Source organism: Chinchilla lanigera, unplaced genomic scaffold (genome assembly GCF_000276665.1).
Source record: "Chinchilla lanigera isolate Chin_1 unplaced genomic scaffold, ChiLan1.0 scaffold00093, whole genome shotgun sequence".
Taxonomy (NCBI): Eukaryota; Metazoa; Chordata; class Mammalia; order Rodentia; family Chinchillidae; genus Chinchilla; species Chinchilla lanigera.
The window spans coordinates 1264734-1288282 of NW_004955494.1; the positions used below are offsets into that span (position 1 = coordinate 1264734).

Genomic DNA, 23549 nt, shown 5'->3' on the forward strand with positions numbered 1-23549 from the left:
AGACAGAAGGGTACGACGTTCATACCCAGCCTGAGCAATTTAGCCACATAGGGAGCAGCTTAGTGCAAAGGCACTGTGTTCAATCCCAAGTACCCTATCCTCAACAACAACAAAAAAATGAATTGTGCTCTCTCACTTCTCCAAGAAGTGAATAATTACTCTCTACTCTAATTTTTTATAGGTACTTTAAAAGACAGAGAATTGGCAGTAGTTGCCTGCATATTTTTATTAATGAATCCATGAATCTTCAATGCGAAATAATAACAAAAATGTTCAATTTTCCTTTGATGACTTAAAAAGAAATTCTCTTCAGAGACTTCCTGAGAAGAGGCTTGGTTGCTGGGGAAGACATGGGGTGGGAACAAGGCATAAAAGGGGGATTCAGGACACTGCTGCTGTAACCAGGAACAGGGCTATGGAAGGAAAACATGTTATGTTGCAGATAATTAAAATTTTTGCAAAGTGATTGCTGATGCTCTGAAAGTATTTTCAGATCTGAGTCACAGCTTCTCTTATTAAATCCAAATCTTCACTTAAAGTCTGAAAGCCACCCCAGGATCAGGTTAGCAGTGGACTGAGAAATGAAGATGAGGCGGCTGTCTTCATATGCTGCCTGAAAATAAGTAGAGAAACCACCAGAAATAAGTTCCAGTCCACCAGGTAAAACTTCGGAAAGAGTGGAGGGGAGCCAGACTGTCAGGAATGTCAGGAACTGAAGGTATAAACTGTGTGATTGTGAGCAAGCTTTTTTGACCATATGGAGCTTTAGTTTCTTTCTTTTTTTTTTTTTTTTCTTTTTTTTGGGGGGGGATTGAACCGGTGATTGAACTCACGACCTTGCGCTTGTCAGGCAAGCGCTTATGTCACTGAGCTATATGCCCAGTCCTGGAGCTTTAGTTTCTTATTTGCAAAACAAAAAAAAAGAGTAACTAATATTTAATTTGTGGGCATAATAAAAAGATAATTCTGTTCACACAAATGAGGCATTTGACATGTGGTGAAAACATAATAAACATTAATTTTTACTATTAATATTATTTTGAAGCTTTTCATACTAAAGAAATGAAATCCCCTAAAGGTTGGAAAATTTGGGGTCATCTAGATGTCATGTTTTAAATTCATAATTAAATTTTATAAGAACCGAGTTTGCATGTAACTTTTAGATATAGGAAAGCTATTTTATGGTCTCTTATAACTGATCAGTTCTTCATTCTGACAAAGGCCAGTGCAGGGCTGCATGTTTTGCATTTGTTCAATCTCTATAAAATATGAGGTTGAACCTGCTGTTTATTACTTCCAATCTCTGAGGGACAGGCAGAAAATTAGCTTATCAGATTATCTTATAGCACAGATAGAAACTTATCTTATCAGATTATCTTATAGCACAGACAGAAAATTATCAGATTATCTTATAGAACAGAGTGTAGTACATTTGGAAAGAGCAGTGGGTGTAGAGGTGGGTTTTGTTCCGCTCCAGTAGGACAGTGAGTGTCTCCAGCCTGAAGATCAGTATATAACTGTTCTGATCTTAGAACATTCATTCATAGAACATTCATCATTCATAGAACAAAGAGTCAGAGGAGGGTTTGTGTCTGGTCTTGTCAGCAGGTGCAAGCAAAAGGGGAAAGATCTGGTTTGACCAGTCAAAGGTACGCAAAGGAAGAATCCAAAGTCTTACAGAAGTGATGAGGAAGAATACATGGAAGGTCAGATCCAGCTTTTGTGGGAAGAGTGGTTCTCTTTTAACGTCCCCAAAAACAAAGGTGGGGGTGTTTTCTGGGAGAACAAGGTTCAGGAATGCTTAGCCTTATCATAGGGAATCTGGAGGCTTCGTTCTGAGCCCTGACTTTGCCCCAATCTGCCATCTGGACCACAAACTCCATATCAGTAAATCGAGGGGAAAGGTTAAAAAAACAAACCAACAAACAATGATTTCTTAAATGTATTTTTTATCCGAATGTCCTGTGAGACTCTAGATGTAGCATGAACTCTAGAAAGAGGGAGTTTACAGAGGAGGATAGAGAAAGGACACATAGAGAGAGATTTAAAGTCACAAAGGAAGGCGGGGACAACAAAGTAAAACTACATCACAAACAAGAAGCAAGCAGTCAGCAGATACCTAATGATGCTGGGGAGGTTTTTGGGGTCAGAACAGAAGCACCAAGGTCTTAACTAAATCTATTCCTTCATCTTGGTTACCCACCTCATACTTGGCGTCCAGTGATATTTTATACAATTTAACCTTGATAAGGACTAACTTGAAGACCACTGTAGGACCCTTGGTTCTCATCTCACTCCACTACAATCTTCTCCCCCCCATTTCAGCTGCTCGTGTCACAGACCCTGCACTCTATACTGAGACCATGTACAGCTTGAACCGCTTGTCTGCCCCAGCAGGATCACAGCCCGCCATGAGGGGCTATCTCATCTTCATTTTCATGAGTGCCACAGGTGAGAGTTTGGGTACTGGTTTCTGGCTGGAGTGAGACCCAGGGAGGTATATTAGGGGTTGGGAAGAGAAGTAGCCAGCTGGAACCAAAGTAATAGGAAGTGGGTGGGGTGGGGGCATTTTAACAAAGCAGTTCACTGTTGAAGAAAATGAAAGGAGCCACTCTTCACACACAGACTTCATCCTGGCACGGCGCTCTCTGATCCCTAGGACGCCGGGGAGCTGCTCAGGATGCCCTTCGTGTCGGTGGCCTGCTCTCCCTAGGACACCCTCCTCACGCCCCAAGCATATGGTTGCCTAGACTTCATTTCTCCTGCATAGTGCTCCTCTCGTTCCCTGGGCAGGTGGTTATTAGAAGAGAGGGCCAGGAAGAGACTGTAGGCTGCTTGTTGCCTCTGGAAGTCCCAAGCTTTCCCACACTTTTCTTTTCACTACTAAAGTCAGGCAGTATTTTATCTTTCCCCTCCATTCTTGATAAAAGTTAATTTTTAGTAAAGAATGCATTTAAAGTGTCAACATTTTTTCATTGTTTCATTGTAAGTTGTTTACCTTGAGTAGCATGCATGATTTTCTCTTACTTTAAAAAATACTAAATATAGGGTCTTTAATACTACTGTGGGCTGGGGATTTAGCTCAGCGGCAAAGCGCCTGCCTGGCAAGCGCAAGGTCGTGAGTTTGGTTCCCGGTACCGGAGAAAAACCAAAAAAAAAAAAAAAAAATACTATCTTTGGAAACCTCCAGTAGCGAACTCTACTCTAGCCAGTTCTAGCCACCTAACCTCTTTGTCTTTCTTTCTACCACTGACCTCTCTGTTCTCCAGGTGTTGCTCTGGAACAATCTCACACAAAGTTGAAAATACTAGACGAGATCTCCATTCCTTACCTGGTCTATCTGCAGGCCAGCCCGGAGCCCTGTGTGGGGTCTCTCATTCATCCCGAATGGATCTTGACAGCCGCTCACTGTTCCTTACCGTAAGTAAGGAGCCCTCTGCTCCTGGGAGCTGAGAGGGATCTATTCAAATGAAGTAAGTGTGGTGAAATATTCCAGAGAGTTTTCAGTGGAACTAGAAGACCCAGGAAGACAGAGGATCATCTTCTCAGTGGAAAATAGAATACACATTTGGGTGGTTTAATTGGAGATCAATAGGAAATATCAGAAGACTTCAATGGGAAGTAAATACTATTCATTCATCAACAAATATTGTCAAACATTTACTATAAAAATGGGGCTGTTTAATGCACTGAGACAACAGTGAGGGTGTATGATAGAAATAAAGTTTCCTGCATGGAGCTTACATTCTGATAGAGAGAGTACCCCCAAACAAGTACATGACCCCAAAGAAAGCATAAAACAGAATAGCAGATACATATATGAGAATAATATACAGGGTTGCAGAGCTAGACCTCTCTAAAGATGTGAACCAGCAGGAAAAGAAAAAGACAGTGAAAAGAATCAAGCCTAGGGGATAGTTCCAGCTCAAGGACAAATATTCATGTAGTCTCTGACATAGCAAGATATTAGGGTATTTGCCAGACTGAGGAATCACTGTTGATAGAATGTAATGAGTAGGGGGCATATTCATAGGATGAAATTAAAGCGTTATTCAGAGGCCACATCATGCGGGTCACAGGAAAACACACTACAACATAATGCCTCCCACGCAAATCTCAGTGCTATTGTCAGGTGTTGGAAGTCGCTGTGTATGGAAGTCCTACTCAGAGTTCCAGAAGCATACAGGGCCATTTCAGATTCAGATTCTCAGCCTTCTGGTTGCTTAAGGCAGTGTAGTCCAACACAAGTCAAATGCTTGCTCTCTGCATGAGGATGAACACGCTGGAAACAAAGTCAATTCTCATTCCCTTGTATTTGGAGCTGGGAGGGCAGATATTCTCCCCATCGTCCCCACACAGTGCGTGAACCCCTTTGGGCAGGGAATGCCTTACGATCTGCTGCGTGGCTGGACTCTTGGGGATGGAGGTGGGCAAGCCTTGATTTGCAGGGGAAGAAAAGGGGAAATGGCAACTGGGAGCCCTGACAAATTGCTACCAAGGTTTTGTGAGTCCGCGATCATTGTGAACAACACATAGTCTATACAGTCATTTGGGCCAGTAAGGGCAATGGACAGCCCAACCATACCCAGAAATAAGGAGTATTGTGTGCTTTCTCAAGGGCTGCTGCAGACTGCGGAAGAGACAAAGCTCTAACACTGGGGATTGTGGTGCCCTCTTTACTTGCCCTCTGCTAATTCAGATTGCCCAAATCTTACCAAGAATGGACTTTTTGGGTGTATTTTAGATGTCCAATACCCTGTCAAATTTGACATATGCATGCCTGCCATAGAGTAATCCTATTTTACAGACAAAATTAGGTCACTTCAGTTTTCAGCTTAACAAATGAGATGAAGATGATTCAACAAGATGATTTCTCACATTTTTTAAAGTGTGGCATTTTGTGATTCTCTTCTTTTACCACCTTCTCACTTTCTTTCTTTCAAAGTAAGGCAATTCGACTGGGAGTTCATCAACCTAGCATCAAAAATAAGAAAGAGCAGTCGCGGAATTACTCATTGGCTGTGACTCACCCTGAATTTGATGAAAAAACCCTGAAAAATGACCTTATGTTGCTAAAACTCTCCAGGGATGCTGGTATCACTAACTATGTGGGAACTATAGCCATAGCTCTGGAACCTGTGCCATTTAATGATTCCTGCTTTATTCCAACCTGGACCTGGAATGACTATAAAAACTGTAAGTGTTTGATTATTTTGTGTTTTCATGCTGGAGACTTTGGATCTACAGGGACAATGTGATGACATGTTCTTTCCAGAAAGAGAAGATATGAGGTGATGTTCTTGATTCTAGAGTGATTACTGCTTGTACCTTATGCTATCAGGATTACATTCAAATATACTGATATAAGGCAGCTAATTGAACAGTAACACAGAACATGCAGTAGTTATTATATCTAGAATATTCGAGACCAAGTTCAAGGGAACTGAATTTTGCAAAAAAAAAAAAAAAAAAAAAAAAAAAGGTGGGAAAACTAGAACTCTTCCCTCACAAAGACAGTAGTGAGGAAGAATGGTCTGCTCAGAAAGGCGAGAAAGCCCACCATGCATGTAATGTACTGCAGAAGAGCAGTAAGTAAAAGGAAAATAGAGCCCAGGTGCAGAAACGAGGTGATTCATTCTTTCCAGTGTATGCAGAGAGATAAGAAGATGTTTGCAGAAGACACTTGTCCTATCACCAAAGCTAGTTCCCTACAGAGAGTCCTACTGTTATACCTACTGCTGTCTTTGAGAGTTCCTTATGACAGGTGGAGACTTGAGTGTTTCAAGAACCATTTGATTATTGTGACATACTACTGCTGACTCTGGACAGACACATTTCCAAGAAAAAATGGTCACATCCCATGTGATAAATATACAACCTTCTCTGTGTGCCCAAAGTAGGATAAGCAGAGAGAGATGATGCTTGCAGAAGACTGTCTTCTCAAAATCCTTTGGGAAAAACTAGTGTTCTGATGTATTCGTTGGTCTCTGTTGGCTGTTATTTATGTTACTGCTAATGATCAGTTCCTCTTTTTTTTTAGCTATTGTAAAAAGCTGTTTAATTAGACTTAAACTCTGCTTCTAGTAAGTACAGAATAATTTATCTGATCTGTAAAAAGAAAGTATGTTTATAAAAATAGTTCTGATAGTATAGCTTAGTGTTAGAAAACCTTGTGCAAGATCCTTGTACAGCTTGTGCAAGATCCTGAATTTGGTCCTCAGCAGAAGGAAGGAAGGAAAGAAGGAAGGAAGGAAGAAGGGAAGGAGGGAGAGAAGGAGTGAGGGAAATAGGGAGGAAGGCAGGGAGAGAGGGAGGGAGGAAGGAAGGAAGGATGGAAGGAAGGGGGAAGGAAAGAAGGAAGGAAGGGGGAAGGAAGAGAAAGATGGAAGGAAAGAGGAAGAAAAGGGAAGTAAAGGGATGGAGAGAGAAAGGGAGGGAAAGAGAGAAGAAAGAAGGAAGGAAATTCTCATATGCTCAGTATTTTGCAAATCCTTATTTCAGTTTGGATGTAAAGTACTGTGCCTAGGAATCTAAAGGAATATATTTGCTGAATAAATTGCAGCTTGTATGATTTTTGTCCCAGGCTTTGTAAGTCTTACTCAAAGCAATTGCATCACATCTTACAAATATACTTTATTCCTTACCATTTGGAGATAAACCTGTATGAAGATTGTATCGTGCAGGCTCTGCAAACCAGAACAATAATGCCAGATTACACCACTGTAAGATCTCTTATATAGGCCTTCCAGTATGTACCAAGTATTCCTTATTCCCAGTATTTTAAATTGCTTTCACCTAGTTTCTTAAACGTTTTTTCATCTACTTCTCACAAGAACTTAAATATATTTCCTTTCTTTTCTAACCCGATGCTGTCTGATTATTCTACTTTGGGAGATTTTATTGCATCAGAAAATCCTGTTCCTAAGTACCACTTGGCTGAGCTTGATGCATTTCTGTTCAACTCTTTGTTTCCTTCTTCCTTGATCCTTTCTACCGAAGATTAAAATTACATAATTCCTTGGTAACAGTCCCTGAGTTCTGAAGTTGATAATATAACAGCAATTGCTGCACTGTACAAATGGAGATTATGGCCTCTTAGGGAATATATATGTATATGGAATATATATATATATTATATGTATAGGGGATATATATATATTTCTAAATAATCAATTGCTAATTTCTAAATAGTCTATTTACTGTCATGCACTACATAATGAAGTCAATGATATATGACAATGGTTTTATGATGTTATAATGGAGCTGAAAATTTCCCATTCCCTAGTATTTTTTCCATACCTATTCAGTTTTCTAGATATGGTTACATACACAGGTACATAAACCATGCTACATTATTTATTACAGTAACTTACTATACAGATTGGTAGCACAGGCACAATAGGCTGTGCCCTATAGCTTCTGTGTAGGCTACGCCATGTAGATTAGATAACTACCCTTTGTGATGCTTACAGTGAAACAAAATGACCTACTGATGCATTTCTCAGAGAAGAAACCCAACATAGATGCATCAGTATCATCTAAAAAGTAGTTTTATACCCGGTGAAAATAGTTTCTCCTTATGGTAAAGTATAAACATGAAGTCAAGGACCCAAAATGGGGGAAGGGGAGATTTTATAGAGCAATGGCTTTGTTACTGTCTCCATCTTTTCATGGCAATTCGTAATGTTTACACAGGTGCTTCTAATCTTCATACATCATGCAGAGTAGAGACAGAGAGCTATAGATCTGGTGATTTTAAACTAGGCACCCTAAGAAGGACAGCGTGTCTACTATGACCTGCACTGAATATTCTGAGGGGAATTTATTTACAAAATAGAGACTGACCACAAAAGCACTTGTGACAAGGTGAATAACTCTACAGTTTGTTTTTTCTTACCCACAGTCACTGACCCTGATAACCTGATGTGGATAAACCAACATGTTCTCCCTTCCCATGACTGCCTGAATATGCTTCTGCAACAAGAGCAAAGAACCTCAGTGAACATCATGTGTGTAGGACAACCTCTCATTGTCCTATCTAAAATTAAGGTATCTTTCTCTCCCCCATAGACAAGTAGCACGGGGCCCACTGGGAGAGAGCAGTGATAATGAGAAATCAAATGCTCCTCCACAGAGTAAGGGATAGAGAGCTAGAGGCCCTCTCCCCAGCCCGCTCAGTCTCCAGTTATATTTCTTTCCCCTTTTTCCATCTAAGGGTAGGCAATATCTGCGATAGACCAGCTGTCCTTTCCCCTGCCTGCACTAAGGTTGGGGTCAAGCTTGAATCAAGAAGGTAAAACCAGTGTGGATGTTCAGAGAGGGCTGCTACCTCTTCAGCAAAATAAACCCATTCCTTTGGGAGACTTTGTTGCTTGGAATTTTACTCTCGTTCTGTGAAGGCAAAGCCACACTGACTTCCTGTTTCCTCTCCTGAGCAGGAAGTTTCGGCGGCTCCAGCCATCTGCAGTGGGAGAGTGCACGGAATCTTGTCCTGGACCAAAGGAGCTCTCACCCTGGGAAGTGAGGGATTCTTCACAGAGGTTCATCCTTATGCAAGATGGATCCTGGAAATCATGAATACCCGCTGAGATGCCCCCTCAAAGTAATGTCTGCATTTCTACACTAGATCCACAGCTTTTTTCATCTTATTTATTCTTGAGCAAACTCTGAGGTGAAAACATCCAATAAAAAAGACATCCAACACTTCTGATTCCTGCTTTATTTAACACACAAACTTTGATGATGGTGAGAAATTTAGCATCATTTCTGCTATTTGTTCATTCATACAAAAATTATTGAACCTGTGCATGGATACATAATGATCTTTCCCATCAGTGATCCAATTCTGATACCTTGTGACAATCGCTATAGTGAAAATGAAGAACAGTCTCACATACAACACAGAATTAAGTATTTCGGTGGTGGGGTTAGAGGCAAGTCAGGGGAGAATAGCATAAAACTGAGAGAATAGTTTATTAAAAGCCAGGAAAAGAAGAGTTTAACATGTCCTGCAGAGAATATATGGAAAAAAGTAACGTGTGATGGTAGCAAATCAATTGTAGAGAAGGAGAACGAATGGGATAAAGATTGTGTTAGGTCCTGTACTTGGCGGCCCAGTCACACTATAAGCCTTTCTTCCTCTATCTTCTCTCTGATCCTCATACCCACACCCACTCAAGTGCTGTTTCTGATTCATCGCTGTCCAGTGCTTCCTGCTCCCTTAAAGAATCATAGTTGTATTTATGCCTACGGATTTTTTAAGTGGTCAACTGAGGACTTCTTACAACATGTGTGTGAATGTGTGTGTGTGTGTGTGTTACTGGGGATTGAACCCAGGGCCTTCACACTGTGCTATATCCCCAGCACCCTTCTTCTTCTTTATTTTGAGAATAGGTCTCACTCAACTGCCTAGCCTGGGTCAAACTTGCCATTCTTCCCAGAGCAGAAGATTATAGGCATGTGCCACCATACCCCGCTTCTACAGTTCTTGAATTATGCCTTCGGCACTTAACAGTAATACTTTATTTTCCAAGGGAATTGGTTATGTGATTCTCCGCAGCCACTCCAGAGCTGTTCTTTCTTCAAACTTCGAGTGCTCACTTGTGGCAGAAGGTCTCTGCTTTGTGAATAGGAGATATCATCTTATAAGCGTGAAGTCCTCAAACCTGCAAACATAGTCTGCTATTTTGCTGTTCTTTCCCTATGCTTCCTGCTACCATGGAAGAGTAACATTACATTCAGAATTTCTCTCTGAGATAGGGAATTCATCTCCCCTGCCTTCCTCATGGACTTGCTTTACTAATTATCTTTTCTTTGTATATTTCTCTCTTTGGCTTGAACGTGTCTATTTCTGCATATATTTTAATGTACTTATACATATATGAGGGTATTACATTACATATATATGATGTGCAATAATCAAATCAGGGTACTCAGCATTTTAGTCTCCTGGAACTTTTCTCATTTCTACATGTTGGGAAATTTGGGGCTCTGCTTTTCTAGTTATTTTGAAATACATCATAAAATATTGTAAACTATAGTTACACCAGCGGGCTGTGGAACTCTAGAACTAATTTTTCCTATGCAACTGTGTTTTGGTACCTGTTATCCAACTTCTCCAATCTATTGGCTTTGTCCTGCTTTAACTTAAGAAAATCAAATTTCCCTCATTTAAAATGCACAGCCCAGGGTGTCCTTTCTAGACCTATTCTCTGGCTTCTGTCTCCCTGCTGACAGATCCCTGAAAGGTCTGTTCTACAGGTTTCTCCTCTGTACATCTCCCTGTCTTTGTCTCCCCTCAGGCCTTCTGCTCTCTTGAGCCCTGGTTCTTCTTCCCAGAGATTTCTCCCCATCTTTTCACTTGTCTCATTTCCACTCACCCTTCATGTCTCAGACTTCAGATCCCTACTGTGGTTTTCTGACCCTCACATGAGGGCCCACATTACATCTTTCTCCATCTCATTTTACTTCCCGCACTGTGACATGTGTGGTGTTAATTTATATTGTATTCAGTCCCTTGACCACTGAACCCTCCATATTTAATAAAGTCCCGGCATGCAACAGACACTCCCATTGGTTTTCTGTTGCTGTTTAAAACTCTTTACCTCAAACTTAATTTCTTAAAACACATTTAATGAGTTCTTTTTTATATTCCAAATGTTACTAGCATTTGGAATGATGAATAGCTAGCACTTTTTCCCATTTTGTTGGTTGTCTCTTCACTATGTTGTATGTTTTCTTTGCTAGCCAGAAGCTTTTTAATTTGATATGATCCCATTTGTTGGTTTTTGGTATTATTTTTTGTGCTATTGGAGTCCTATTCAAAAAGTCCTTGCCTACACCCGTGTTTTCAAAGTTTTACCTATTTTATCTTCCAGCAGACTAAATGTTACAGTTTTAACATGTAGGTTTTTGATCTATTTTGTTTTTCGCTTAGTACATGGTGAGCTATATGAGTCTAGACAGACTCAATCTTCTGCATATGGAGATCCAATTTTCCCACACCATTTATTAAAGAGACTGTTCTCCAGTGTGTGTTTTTGACTCCTTTGTCAAGATCAAATGGCTATGTGTGCCTGGGGTTATGATTCCTCTAGTCTGCTCTGTTGATCTACATGCCTTTTTTGTGCCACTACCATGCTGCTTTAATCACTGTAACTTTATAGTATAACTTCAAGTATAGGATTGTGATGCCACTGGATTTGTTTTTCTTACTAAACATTCATGTGTTGGTTTCTTTGTGGACATAAATTTTCAACTAATTTGGATAAATATCAAAAAGTGTGACTGATGGATCATATGGTAAGGCTATGTTTAGCTTGGAAAGTTCTAAGCTATTTTTAAAAGTGCTATACCATTTTGCATTCCCCCCAGCAATAAATTCCCATATTTGCCAACATTTGCTATTATCAGTGTGCTGAAATCTCAGCCATTCTATTAGGTGTTTTGCAGTATCTCATTGTTATTTAATTTGTATTTCCCTAACGGCCTACTACTTGAGAATGATTTCACACACTGTTTTCCATGTGTATAACTTCTTGGTGATGTGGACAGAGCTGTGCCCCTACCACTACCAAAATCGGAATGTTGAAGCCCCCAATTCTTCTGTGACTATATTCAAAGATAAAGTTTCTTAGTAATTAGAGTTAAATGAGGTTAAAAGTGTATGGCCCTAAACTGATTGCACTAGTTATATTAAAAGAAGAAAATCCAAAGGTCTTACTCCTTCTTGTTCTTCACATGTGATAGAGGAAAGTCGTGGGAACCCACATAAGAAGGTCACCATTGCAAGCAGGAAGACATCCATTGCCAGAAGTCAAATTGCCAGCACCTGTCACATGGACTTTCAGCCTCCAGAACAGTGAGGAAAAAATAAAGATTTTGTGTATGTGATTTTTGAGACAGGCTGGCTCTGAGCTCACTTTGTAGCCCAGGCTGGCCTTGAACTCACAACAATCCTCCTGCTTCTTCCTCCTGAGTGCTGGAATTACAGGTGTGCACCACCACGATGGGCTTAAGATTTTGTGTTTAAGGTGCCCAGACTGCACAATTTTATTGCTGCAGCCCAAGCAGACTAAAACATCTGATAAGGTGTCTGTTCAGATTTTGATGTATTTTTAAATTGGTTGTTTTCTTATGGTTGAGTTTTACTATTTCATTATGTATTTTGGATGCAAATTAGTATTTAACAGACATATTTTACAAACATTTTTACCCAACCTGAGACAGCCCTCAATGTTTAGCTCTGAATACTTGAAGTTGTAAACATGCACTTAAGTACATGTCATTCCACCATCTGGGACCCCTTGGAAGGCAGAAAGGCATCCTCTCAATCTAAGCCTCTCAAACAGCAATCACAGATCTCACCACAAGTGAGGCGCATACACCATAAATCTCTGGCTTGATGATTGGGAATGAATAAATAAATGAATAGCGACAGGAAGCAAAGGACTGAAACATTTCAAAGAAGAGTTCGGTGTCAGGCAGAGGGAGCAATATCAGCCTTAGAGGGCTTGACATATCCTGGAGACCAATAACAGTGTCACACAAATGGAGGCCTGCATCACAGAGGCAGGAGGGTGCCAGGGTCCTCATATAGCTTAGAAGGCACCTGCCTGCAGAGGTCACACATGAGAAGGCTGTGGGTACATTGTAAACTTCAATTTCGCTCTTGGCAGGTACTTTCTTCCCTGAAAAGGACAGCAAAACCCTCATTCCAGAACAGTTTCCTATTGCGTTGGGGGCCAAGTCAAAAAGCTCAGTTTCTCTCTACTCCCACAGCGTATACCACTCCTACTCTGAGGGGTGGATGCCATTTTTGTGAACTGAATTGTCCCACCAAAAGAATTTGGATGACCTTTTTCCTCCCAACTCTAGAGCTTCATCCTGCTTTATCTTGCTTAATTCCTGTCCCCATTATGCTTCCAGAATCTATGAGCTGAAACCTATCCTGTAAACAGCCTTTCAATGTCATCATGAAACTCATTCTCCTCTGGACTTTCTTCAGCCTGCCTGGTGAGTATCCCTACTTCTCTCTGTTTATTTGCTAAGGAGAAATCCTGAGGAAAGCTTGAAAGATGAATCAAGACCAGAGGCACCTTTATAGATTTCCCCAACAAGGTTCTCCTAGGGCAATGCCTGCCTTCCTCACCTTTATTACTTACTTGCTTTTGAGGCAGACACAAACGTTGACACCTCCATATAATCCCACTCCTAAGGAAGAGGTGACTCTGGACATGTGTAGAACAAGACTGATGTTGGGGTGAGAGAGTAGGAGATGAGGGTGGGGTTTGAAAGCAGGTGTCCAACTAATGGGCACTGGAGAATGCTGAAAAGTTGGGTGTTAGCATGGTCCTTTTTCCCCACGTTAGGAAAATCTTGTTGGTTCTGTCCTCTAAGCAAATCTGAAACCAATCACACCTCCACTCCTCCATGGCCCACAATACTCCAAGTCACCATCTCTTGCCTGGACTATCAAATTATTCTCCCACCAGGCCCCTCTGCTTCTGGACCTTACACTTTACAGATCTCCAAGAGGAAACTGTCGTCACTCTTTTACGTGAAACCCTAAGGTGGTAGCACTTCCATTTAGAGAATAAGTCCACGTTCTTCCAACATCCCTCTCCATCACTTCCTGAAACACTTTGTGCCGACTCCCCCTCCCCGCTGGGTGGCAGCTGCAGTGCGGTTCCTTAAACAGGACTTATGATTGTTGGCTATAGCGCTCTCCTCTTCCTGGAGTCCCTGGCCCCATATATCTGATCATTTAACCTTTCTGTCCTTATGCTATTTGTCAGCATTGTCTATGAGGTTGACGCTGACTACTAACTTAATACTGCATAAACGTCCACCTCACGCACACATGTGTGCATGCTCACACACACACACACACACACACACACAACTGGTACTGCCTTTCCATCCTTCCTTATCGTTTTTCCCATAGCACTGATCACCGTCTAGCATACTACTTTCATTTACATGTATACTATATTGTTATTGAATGCCTCTACTAATTTGAATGCATGAGAGCAGGGATACTGATATTTTGTTCAGTGTATAGTACTGTATAGTACTAGGCTCTGACATACTAAGTTCTCAATATTTTTTGAATAAATGATTTATTCCCGGCACCTTCCTTGGACTCCGTTGACATTTGGCCTGCCTTTATTATGACACTTAGATCATTTTGTCTTGCATTATTGTTGAGAGGGAAACATGATTTGTGAAAGTGAGAATAAGCTGATTTAACAGTGTCCACTGAATCATGAAAACTTATATTTCAACTTAAAGAATAATTATTGACAAGTAAAAGGAAAACACCTCTTTTATTTTTTGAAACAGATGTTTCTATCCTTTATAACTGTCTTCATATTTTAGAATAACATGTCATTTTCCAGATTTAGTTTGTAATACAACTTATTAGAGGAAAAGGGAGGACTCAAGGCCTGTTTAATGATTTTCTTTGGGCTTCTCTAATGATTACTGAGAAAGTTCCGAATTTCTTATTTGTGCTCCTCTTTCCAGTTGCTTTTGCCTATAATCCAGACACCAGAGGTGATATCCAACCTCCCTACTTGGTCTACTTGAAATCCGATTACCTGCCCTGCACAGGAGTCCTGATTCACCCCCTTTGGGTGATCACAGCTGCACACTGCAATTTACCGTGAGTGAAAAGCCCCCACAGCCGCTCTACTCTCGCTCGTCAAGTAGGACATAGACCCAGATCTCTGCTTAGGACTCTCTCCCAGTTCGTTGAGAATAGGCAGACCTTTGGGGACATTTAGTGTCACTGAAAAAATATGGGAAGGGGTTAATAGAGGGCCTAGGAGTAGAGACACCATATATCTCAAGTCCTCTCATAAACATCCATGTTGTTCCAGGGGACTCCTGGTCGTACTGGGGATCACAGACCCATCAAATACCAGCGAAGCTGATGTGCAAGTGGTTATCTACGAGAAGATAATTAATCACCCACAATATTTAGTCTCTTCTATTGAATATGATCTCACGTTAATCAAGCTGATTAACGAGGCTGAGCTCGGGAGCTATGTGAATGTGGTCAAACTACCTAGACAACCTGTCGATGCAGAAACAATGTGTGACGTCACCACCTGGGCCTACAACTTCTGCGATACGCGTGAGTTTAAGACCTAATGATATCTGTTGATTTCAGTAACATTCTCCCCATGTTAGATCTACCTCTGTGCCTTCTCCTGGTTTGGGCAATTCTGCCCAGTGAGGCTTCTTCAAAGCCTGGAATCCATCCCTTTCATCTCCTTTCCCTTTCCCTGCAGCCTCCTCAAGGAGTCCTTTAGACTTTTCCCCACCTCATCTTTCTATTACCGCTGCTTCCATGTACAATAAAAGGGGAATCAACAGAAAGAAGGGACTTACGCACATAGTCTTAGTTGTGTAATAGCATTTTATTTACCTTAGGGATTAAATTTCCTTAGCTCTAAAAATAAAGCATAACATTATATTAACTTTTCAGACCATATCAGGTAAAAAAGCAACTTTAAGCCTTGAATATCATGAAATAGACATTAATATATTGAACATTAGACCCAGGCAGGCATAGTGGCACACACTTGTAATTCCAACCCTTAAAAAGTCTGAGGCCTGCGGATCACAAGTTTAAGATCCTGTCTATGAAAAAGAAAAGACTGGGGTGTAACTAAGGGGAAGAGTACTCCTGGATTTGACTCGCTGGAAAAATAAAAAAGAAATACATACCACATTGCTAATCAGACAGAACTTCTTTATGTAAGATTGTAAGCAATACCTAGTTTGAAGCTTAAGAAAAATATTTCAGGAAGAAATATTTTTAATTAATAACATTCTAAACGTTATTCATTTCTTCAGAAGACTGACAAAGGGCTACCATATTTTATCAGTGGAAGTTTCTATGCATGATTGGAGGCTACTGAAATAGATATTCTATTTAAACTTTCTCCTATAACTCCCATTTCAGGTTCCAGGAAAAACTTTAAGCAAGTTAGAATAGCTTTCTGCTCTCTAAGTTTTATTACTATCTGCTTGCTATCCTACCCCCAAATTTTCATATAAATCCTAATAAGCTGTCTGTAGCTATGAATTAAGACAGTAGTGAGTCATAGAGAAAGATTTCATTACTTATGTGAAAATACAATGAAATAGTCCCTTATGAATAATTATTAATATGACTTTACTCATGAGTATATTTATTTGAGTATGTTTAGTATGCCTTGTACAGTAGGTACCATTCTATGGAAAGGTCATTTTAAACAAGTCTGTCACATTTTATTTATCTGTCCATCTCCTTGTTTTCATAGAAGCCAACAGGCAGGTACACATTTCTCTTAACAATGTTTTTAAAATTGATCTTCAAGCAAATGTCTTCATTTACTAATCTTGGTGTACAATTTCTTAAATAGGTCAAGAAGCTGGGGAAAGGAGGGGGAGGGGAGGTGGGAGAAGCTGATCGCCAGGTACATGTTACAGTTAGATAGGAGGAACAATTCTAGTGTCCTATTGTCCAGTGGGGTAGTTACTGTCAATGTATATTTCAAAAGAGGTAGAAGAGGTGCTGGGGATTTAGCTCAGCGGCAAAAGCGCCTGCCTGGCAAGAGCAAGGTTGTGAGTTCGGTTCCCGGTACCAGAGAAAAACCAAAAAAAAAAGAAAAAAAAAAAAAAAAAAAACAAAAGAGGTAGAAGAGAGGATTTTAAATATTCTCACCACCAAAAACCAAATATTTAAAGTGGTAAGTATGCTAATCACCCTGATTGGATCATTACACAATATATACATGTCCACAGTACAAAGAGATAAAGAAAATCAGAAGCCAACAAATGGAACTTTCTAAAAGCAGCAGAAATGCAAGAGGCCATAGAAAACATTAATCTCTAAGGTACAAAAAGAAATGACTATCAAAATGAAAGATATTAAAGCAGGCACAGATAAACAAATAGAGGAGCTCAGGAAAACAATGGAAGCCATGAATGCCAAACATAGATAAGAAGTGGAATCAATGAAACAGATCCAAATAGAAATGTAGAACATTAGAAACTCCATTGAAAGTATACTCAGCAAAGTGAATGAAGGTGAGGATAGACTATCAGATCTAAAAGACAGGAACATGACCAGAAAAGAAATATATCTTAAAAATAGCAAGAGATGACAAAAAATCAGTCCAGCAGCTACAGGATGAAGCATATAAGAACAATATAAGATTGACTGGAATCAGCGAGAAAACTGGTATGTTCTAAAGAAGTATTCACAAAGGAAATGTTGAGGGATGAAATTATTGCTGTACCAGAAAATAAAGGATTTCAGCCAGGCCTGGTGGTGCATGTCTGTAATCCCAGAACTCACCAGGCTGAGGTAGGAAGATCATTGCGAGTTCGAGACCAGCCTGGGCTACAAAGTGAGCTGAAGGCCAGCCTGAATTGCATAGTGAGACCCGGTCTCAAAAGGAAAAGAAAAGAAGAAAAGAATACAACAACCATTGTAAACTCCCTGTCACCTTGTCTGTAATTCAGTATTCTTGTACTATTCTTGTGCTACTTTGTAAACGGATGTCTGTTTCTTAATATGTTTTTGTTCTTTAACTTCTAAAATAAAAAAAAGAATGGGGCAAGAATACAAAAAAGAAAAGAAAAGAAAGGATTTCAATGCTTCTATTCAAGAATCAATGTTATTTTCAAACAAAGATATTGAAGTAAACACACACTCATTAACAAAAACAAAAATTTCAAAATATTTTTCCCAAAGTATGACACTTTCAAAGAGCACCTGCCCTGTGTATAGATATTACTTTGCTTTTGTTTTTCTCATTTTGTTTCAGATTAGAAAAAAAATGTATATAACTATACCTAGTTGACAAAAATTGTGAGCTGTAAAGGAAATGACCTGAATTATGAATCAAGATTCTCAGTTTTAAATCCAAATTTTACCACTTACTGATGTTTAAGCCAAAGAAAATGTGTGGGATTTTTTTTTTTTTTTTTTTTTTTTTTGAGCAGATACATTTCTTTGTTTGGATTCAGGTTAGTTTGGTTTTTCATCTAGCAAATGAGAAACTTGGCTAGATACCTCTAAATTTCTTGGTGCTCTGAAACTAGCTTCTGAAAAGATACTCTGCAGGTGACTAAATCTCCAAAAAAAAATTAAAGCTACTTGTTTCATTTGTTTGCAGGAATGTCTGACATTTATATAAAACTTCCAAGAATTTAATCACTGTCATAATGAGAAACTGTTAATCTGATAATCCTCTGTGTGCTGGTTGCCCTAACTTCCACAGTCCTGTTTTCTCATGGTATTTTCCTTTTTGATTGCAGAAGAACACACACATGTGTTAGAAAAGAGAGAAAGAAAAGACTAGGTAAGGCACACAAGTGAACCTTTCAGGAAGTTCTATTTATCTCTTTTCTTGTAGTCAAGGACCCTGACATGGTGCAGAAAGTAGAAGTCTCTGTAATCACTGAAAATGAGTGTCGGAATGGCTATCCAGGCTACAACATCAAAAATAATATGATCTGTGTGGGCATCGTGCCAGGAATGAGGAAACCTTGCAAGGTGACCTACTCTCAATGCCTTAATTTTCTCATTTTCTTTCTCTGTCTCATCCCAGAAAGATAACCTGTTTTCTTTTTTTTCTGGTAGGAAGTCTCTGCTGCCCCAGCAGTGTGCAACGGGACGCTTTACGGAATCCTAGCTTACGCAGATGGGTGCATTCTGCGAGCTGATGTTGGCATCTACACCAGTATCTTTCACCACTTGCCCTGGATTAAAGATACAATCCAGAACAACTGAGCTCCCCTGGCAGGAACTGCAAACTGTGTGACACAGCCTGTACCCATGTCCAGCTGCAGAATTAAACTAAGGAATTCCTTGGATTGCACCTTGTGTATTTGCTCATTCTGACGGACAGCATCCGTGACTGATCATTGTCTTAGACACAAAAGCCCTCCCATCTCTGTAGATGAAGACAAAAAGCTCAAAACTGCTAGGCAGTTGGAGTTTGGGAAGTAGGTGTTGTGTTCTCTGTAACAAATTGATAATTGATTCATGGAAAAATGGAAAACCCCACAGTCGTTTGGGTACTAACCCCCCCACTACCTGAGGGCATATGCTTTTGAGATGTTAGACATATCTATTAGGAAGTCTGATGAGGAGTGGAGGAAATAGGATGGGGACTGTGAAAGTATGGCATTTAGTTTCTCCTTGTCCACACAACTCTCAACTCTGGTCATAAGGAGAGTCTAACCATTCATTTTGTAGGCTTCTGGGTATCTACTTAACCCATGAGAGGTTAATATAAATGTTAACTGAGGCTTTGTGATATAACAATTAGGGAGTTCAGCACTCATTTCCTAGCACGTGTTTCCTTTTTATGTTATGCCAACTGCCTCAGGAGCCTCCTTCCTTCTCCTCTTTTCCTCCTTTCCCTTTTCACCTTACCACTGCAACTTCAGTTACCACCAAAGACTTTTTTCTGATAGTTTCACATAGAGAGTTCACTTGGGTAGTTGACTGAAGATTTCAAAAAAGGAAAAGCAGGATTTAGACAGTTCTGACTGTGGCCCAGCTGGAGGAAAAGAAAATGCCTCATTCTGAAATTCAATTCAGAAATCCCAAATTCAAGCAGGAAGCCTTGTCTTCTCAAGGGTTGGAGAACCTCCAAAGCAGCTAAGCCTAGATTGGAGTGAGCAGAAGTGAGACCTTGCATATGAAATATCAAGTACAATCATCTTCACAAATTGAAAGCATCATCTTACCAACTGTGCTTAATAATTTTTTAGTTATTATTGGAGAAATGGTTTTGATCTCATTTTACAGAAAAGCACATCAGCCTCTGAAGAGGTTTTCAGCTTAAGCTTGTGCAAAGATTTCACCAAATGGTACTAATGTTGTGTAAAGTGAGCTGATTCTAACAGGCAAAATATATGGAGAGGTCCCTGAATCCTACAGACATGGATGACATCCATGGATCTCACCATGAGCACTAGGAGGTGATGTCCTTGCTTGGAGAATACATTCCTATTTTGTGTAATACAGAGGCATTCAGGAAATTTGAGCTTAGTGGTACTAGGACAGGGACAATGGCAGAGAAAAGAAAATCCAAATCCAGATGTAATGATTCATACATTGTGTCATCTTGAGAAGTTTAGAAACTTAACTAAGCAACAGCAGTTCCATATCCTAGGGTGTAAAGGACATGCCCTAGGGCAGCTATTTACCCAGGATGTTATAATGGTTGATTCATTGTGTCAACTTGAGAAGTTTAGAAGTTTAAATGATTCAGCAGAGGGTTAGGGTCCTCACTTTGTAAACATTCTAAGCCTGTGCAAGAGGAGGGCAGATGCTGTGAGTACTATGCCCACCCTATGGGGAGGGGAGGAGGTAACCTGCTTACTATATAAGGGAAGAAAAGAAACTTGCTTCCCCTCCCCTTTTACTCTTGTTGTTTTTGCTGTTCTCCACTGCCCTGAACAGTCACCCCTCAGCCATGCCACCTGCATTGGAGCCAGCTGATTATGGACTGAAATCTCCACAAATGGTGAGATAAATAAACCTTTCTTTTCATCACTGTGGGTGTCAGGCATTTTGTCCTAGCAATGAGAGAAAAGTAACTAAGGCACCAGAATGCATCATTTTCAGTGAAGACAGAAGCTACTCTCGCATGATGAAGAGGACTCACCTATCGCCACCTGACAAGTTGAGTACCAAAGGTACAGAGAGCTCAGGTTGAGTTTGACACAGGGTCTGTAAAGTTGGGTTTTCAAGAACTCATGCTGTTCGGTCACCACCAAGCTCCATTTGGCTCCATTTCCACCTTGTTTATGAATCCCCTACAGAAACATTTGGCAGTATAAGCAAGGAATTCAGGGCAGCCCAGCTTATTCATTTGATTATCAAAACTTTCTGAAAAATACATTAGCAATAATTCTTATAGGACACAGTTGTTCTCCTGGTCTGAGTTAACCCTAAAAAATTCTACTACATTATGTAAGTATTCCCAAAAGAGTACACCCCCGTTTCTCCCGTCTTGCTCCTTCTAAGTGTCTAGCAGAACAGAGCACTAGCCACTCTCAAGAAATTTATGTAAATCTTAACCTGAGAAAAGAGAGCAGCCAGATAAGTTGATTGGACTTCTGTCTCTTGGGAAGAATACTCTGTTTCCATCAGGGAGTCCTTCAGAGTTTTCCTTTACAGTATTATACTTGTTACTGGTACCAATGCATCAAACATAGTTATGTATAAAACAGGTGCTCCACATCAGTAATCAAGAAAATGCAAGTTAAAATGACTACTGTCTTAGCTACTGTTTCATTGCTGGAACAAAATACCCAACCCATGAAAGTTAAAAGAGGAAAGGTTTTAATTCACTGTTTGTGGAGGTTTCAGTTTATAGTCACCTGGCTCCAGGGCAGGGTGGCTTGGCAGAGCGGCATCAAGGAGGGGAAATAGTCTTTGGTAGAGCTGGCCGAGGCAGTAAAGCAGTGAGCCTCCCTCCCCTTTTTATTCTATCCAGACTACAAACCATTATCCACACCCATAACTATGCTAAGCAAATCAATAGACTAATTGAGTTATTACACCCTTAATCCACAGTCACACACCCTAGATCCAGCCATGTCCACAAAGCTCCACCTATGAGTACATGAGACTTTGAGGAAGACATCCAGATATATGCTTTCTGGTCTTTCCACCATAAATTTTTATTCTGCTCTTGAAAGCAGGTTACGAGGTGAGTGGGTCTCGCTAGAGTCATGGGAGGTAGAAGTGTAAAGAAAACATGTAGACACTGAGCAGAATATTTTTGTAGTCCATTTTAATTTGTACTTCCTGATGTGTAAGTGTGTGCCCATGGGGGTAAACACGTATGTGAGAGAAAGGGAGAGGACACGAGTAGGCATTGCAGGGGAAGGGGGACTAAAAGCCTGACAAGGCTACAGGAAAGCAGAGAAAATGACATTAGGTCAAAGAACAGCTAAAGAGACAGCAGTGCAGCCAACACTACATGTCTGGGTGAACTTGTTCTGTTAGAGGTGGAAGGAGGCCCTTTGTCAAGGCCCAAGTTTCTGGTCCCTCTGCTTTATTGCCTAGATCCATTTCCCTCTGGGGAAAGAGTCCTTGTGCTTGGATAGTACAAAGAACATTGCAGAAAGACAGTCTAAGGGTCACATGGAAGGCCGTCTTTCTCTACAGCTCACAGTGTTTTAGGAAAGAGCCAGGACATGGAACTGTGCACAAGGGCAGTGACTGTCCAGCCCCAGGGTGAGCCCAACCATGTCACAGCCAGACCATTCTCAGTTCAGCCTGTGGGAAGGGAGACATGAGACAGGAGTGACAGGACAGAGGCCTAGGAAAGGGAGGAAAAGTAAAACAAGAGCATTGTTGAGTAGCTACAAATCCCAATTAACAGGGTACATCATGGAGAGCTGTGGGCCAATGGTGCCCCCTGCTGGAAGGACTCCTCACTCACCACAAGGGTTGAGGAAACCTCCCTACCAGGATCCCGGCCCACACCCCACACCACCCCCACCTGAGAGATAGAGATGCCTTCCTTTCACAGGCTGTTGCGGCCACTTCATCCCAGCTGTCTGCTCGCTTGGTCTCTACCTGTGGATGCAGAGGCTCCTGAGACAGGAGCAGTTGGTCAGCTGCAGTGTGGTTAGCTCTCTTTCTCTTCCCTCTCTCCTCTGTCTCTCCTTCCCTCTCTTCTTCCCCCTTCTCTTGCTGTCATTCAGAACCTCCTAGTCTGCTCCCAACAAACTAGGGTTGGGTTCAGAGCCTCCTTTTTCTGCTGCTTGATGCTGGTACTTGGGCTGCAGATCCGGTTCTGGGCCCTAGGCTGTTTACTAGAGTTTTTGCTGAGCCCTCCACCACAGATTTCAGACTCTTGCTTCTTTCTGAGGTTCTTTTGAAAGACCACCTGGAAATTGTGGTGTGATAAACAGATATGGGTGTGGTGATGAGAATGATGTTGTCATTAGAAAAATGGGTGTTTCCTTCAGGGGTATATGGGGATGGGGTACACATTCACCACTCAGCCCTCCCCTTTTCTGAGCTCCCAGCATTTCTCCAGGTTTCTTCTCAGCCTATCTGTGAGGACTGAGATTGGCGCTAAATTGCAGGGTGATTTTTTATATATGCACACTGTGGGGAGAAGAAGTAAGGCCATGTGATTGTTTTCTGTACCCCTCTGCAGCATAATAAAAGCTTCACCTAAATTTCACAGTTCAAGCTTTGCAGCAGACTCCTGGGATGGGTAAATTTTCTGTCTGCATGTTACAGGCGCTTGGCCAGGTTTAGGAGGAAAGGAGACTTCCCCAGAGCTCACCCATAGCAGAGCCAAGGTGTACGCTCCAGCCCTCCAGCACCTGGGTTAAACTGCTGCACTATTTGGGCAGAAAAAAGCAAATGGGAAATCAGCAGAGAGAGAGAGACAGAGAGAGAGAGAGAGAGAGAGAGTCTACTTGAGATTAAAGTAGGAAAGGAAGGTCTATCTGGGGAGGAAGCAGGCTTGGGAAGGGTGGGAACCAGGAGAGTCTGTCTGTGGTTT

At 40.9% G+C, this 23549-nt stretch overlaps 2 protein-coding genes across 3 annotated transcripts; both read left to right on the forward strand.

Annotated features, from left to right (window-relative positions):
- Window positions 1-1609: 1609 nt before the first annotated feature.
- LOC102011555 (probable inactive serine protease 58) lies at window positions 1610-8703 on the forward strand. 2 transcript variants are annotated; one of them, XM_013504926.1, is made up of 6 exons: window positions 1610-1649; window positions 2326-2451; window positions 3270-3420; window positions 4946-5196; window positions 7904-8049; window positions 8439-8703. In XM_013504926.1, the coding sequence occupies exons 2-6, from the start codon at window positions 2364-2366 to the stop codon at window positions 8586-8588; spliced, it is 786 nt and encodes a 261-aa protein (XP_013360380.1). In that variant the 5' UTR covers window positions 1610-1649; window positions 2326-2363; the 3' UTR covers window positions 8589-8703. The 2 variants fall into 2 exon arrangements, with proteins under 2 accessions (XP_013360380.1, XP_005405452.1); XM_005405395.1 differs by lacking the exon at window positions 1610-1649 and adding an exon at window positions 2101-2165.
- Window positions 8704-12599: 3896 nt separating this feature from the next.
- Prss58 (protease, serine, 58) lies at window positions 12600-18877 on the forward strand. Its single transcript, XM_005405396.1, has 6 exons — window positions 12600-12677; window positions 12928-13014; window positions 14527-14665; window positions 14883-15139; window positions 18417-18556; window positions 18644-18877. The coding sequence occupies exons 2-6, from the start codon at window positions 12975-12977 to the stop codon at window positions 18791-18793; spliced, it is 726 nt and encodes a 241-aa protein (XP_005405453.1). The 5' UTR covers window positions 12600-12677; window positions 12928-12974; the 3' UTR covers window positions 18794-18877.
- The last annotated feature ends 4672 nt before the right edge of the window (window positions 18878-23549 follow it).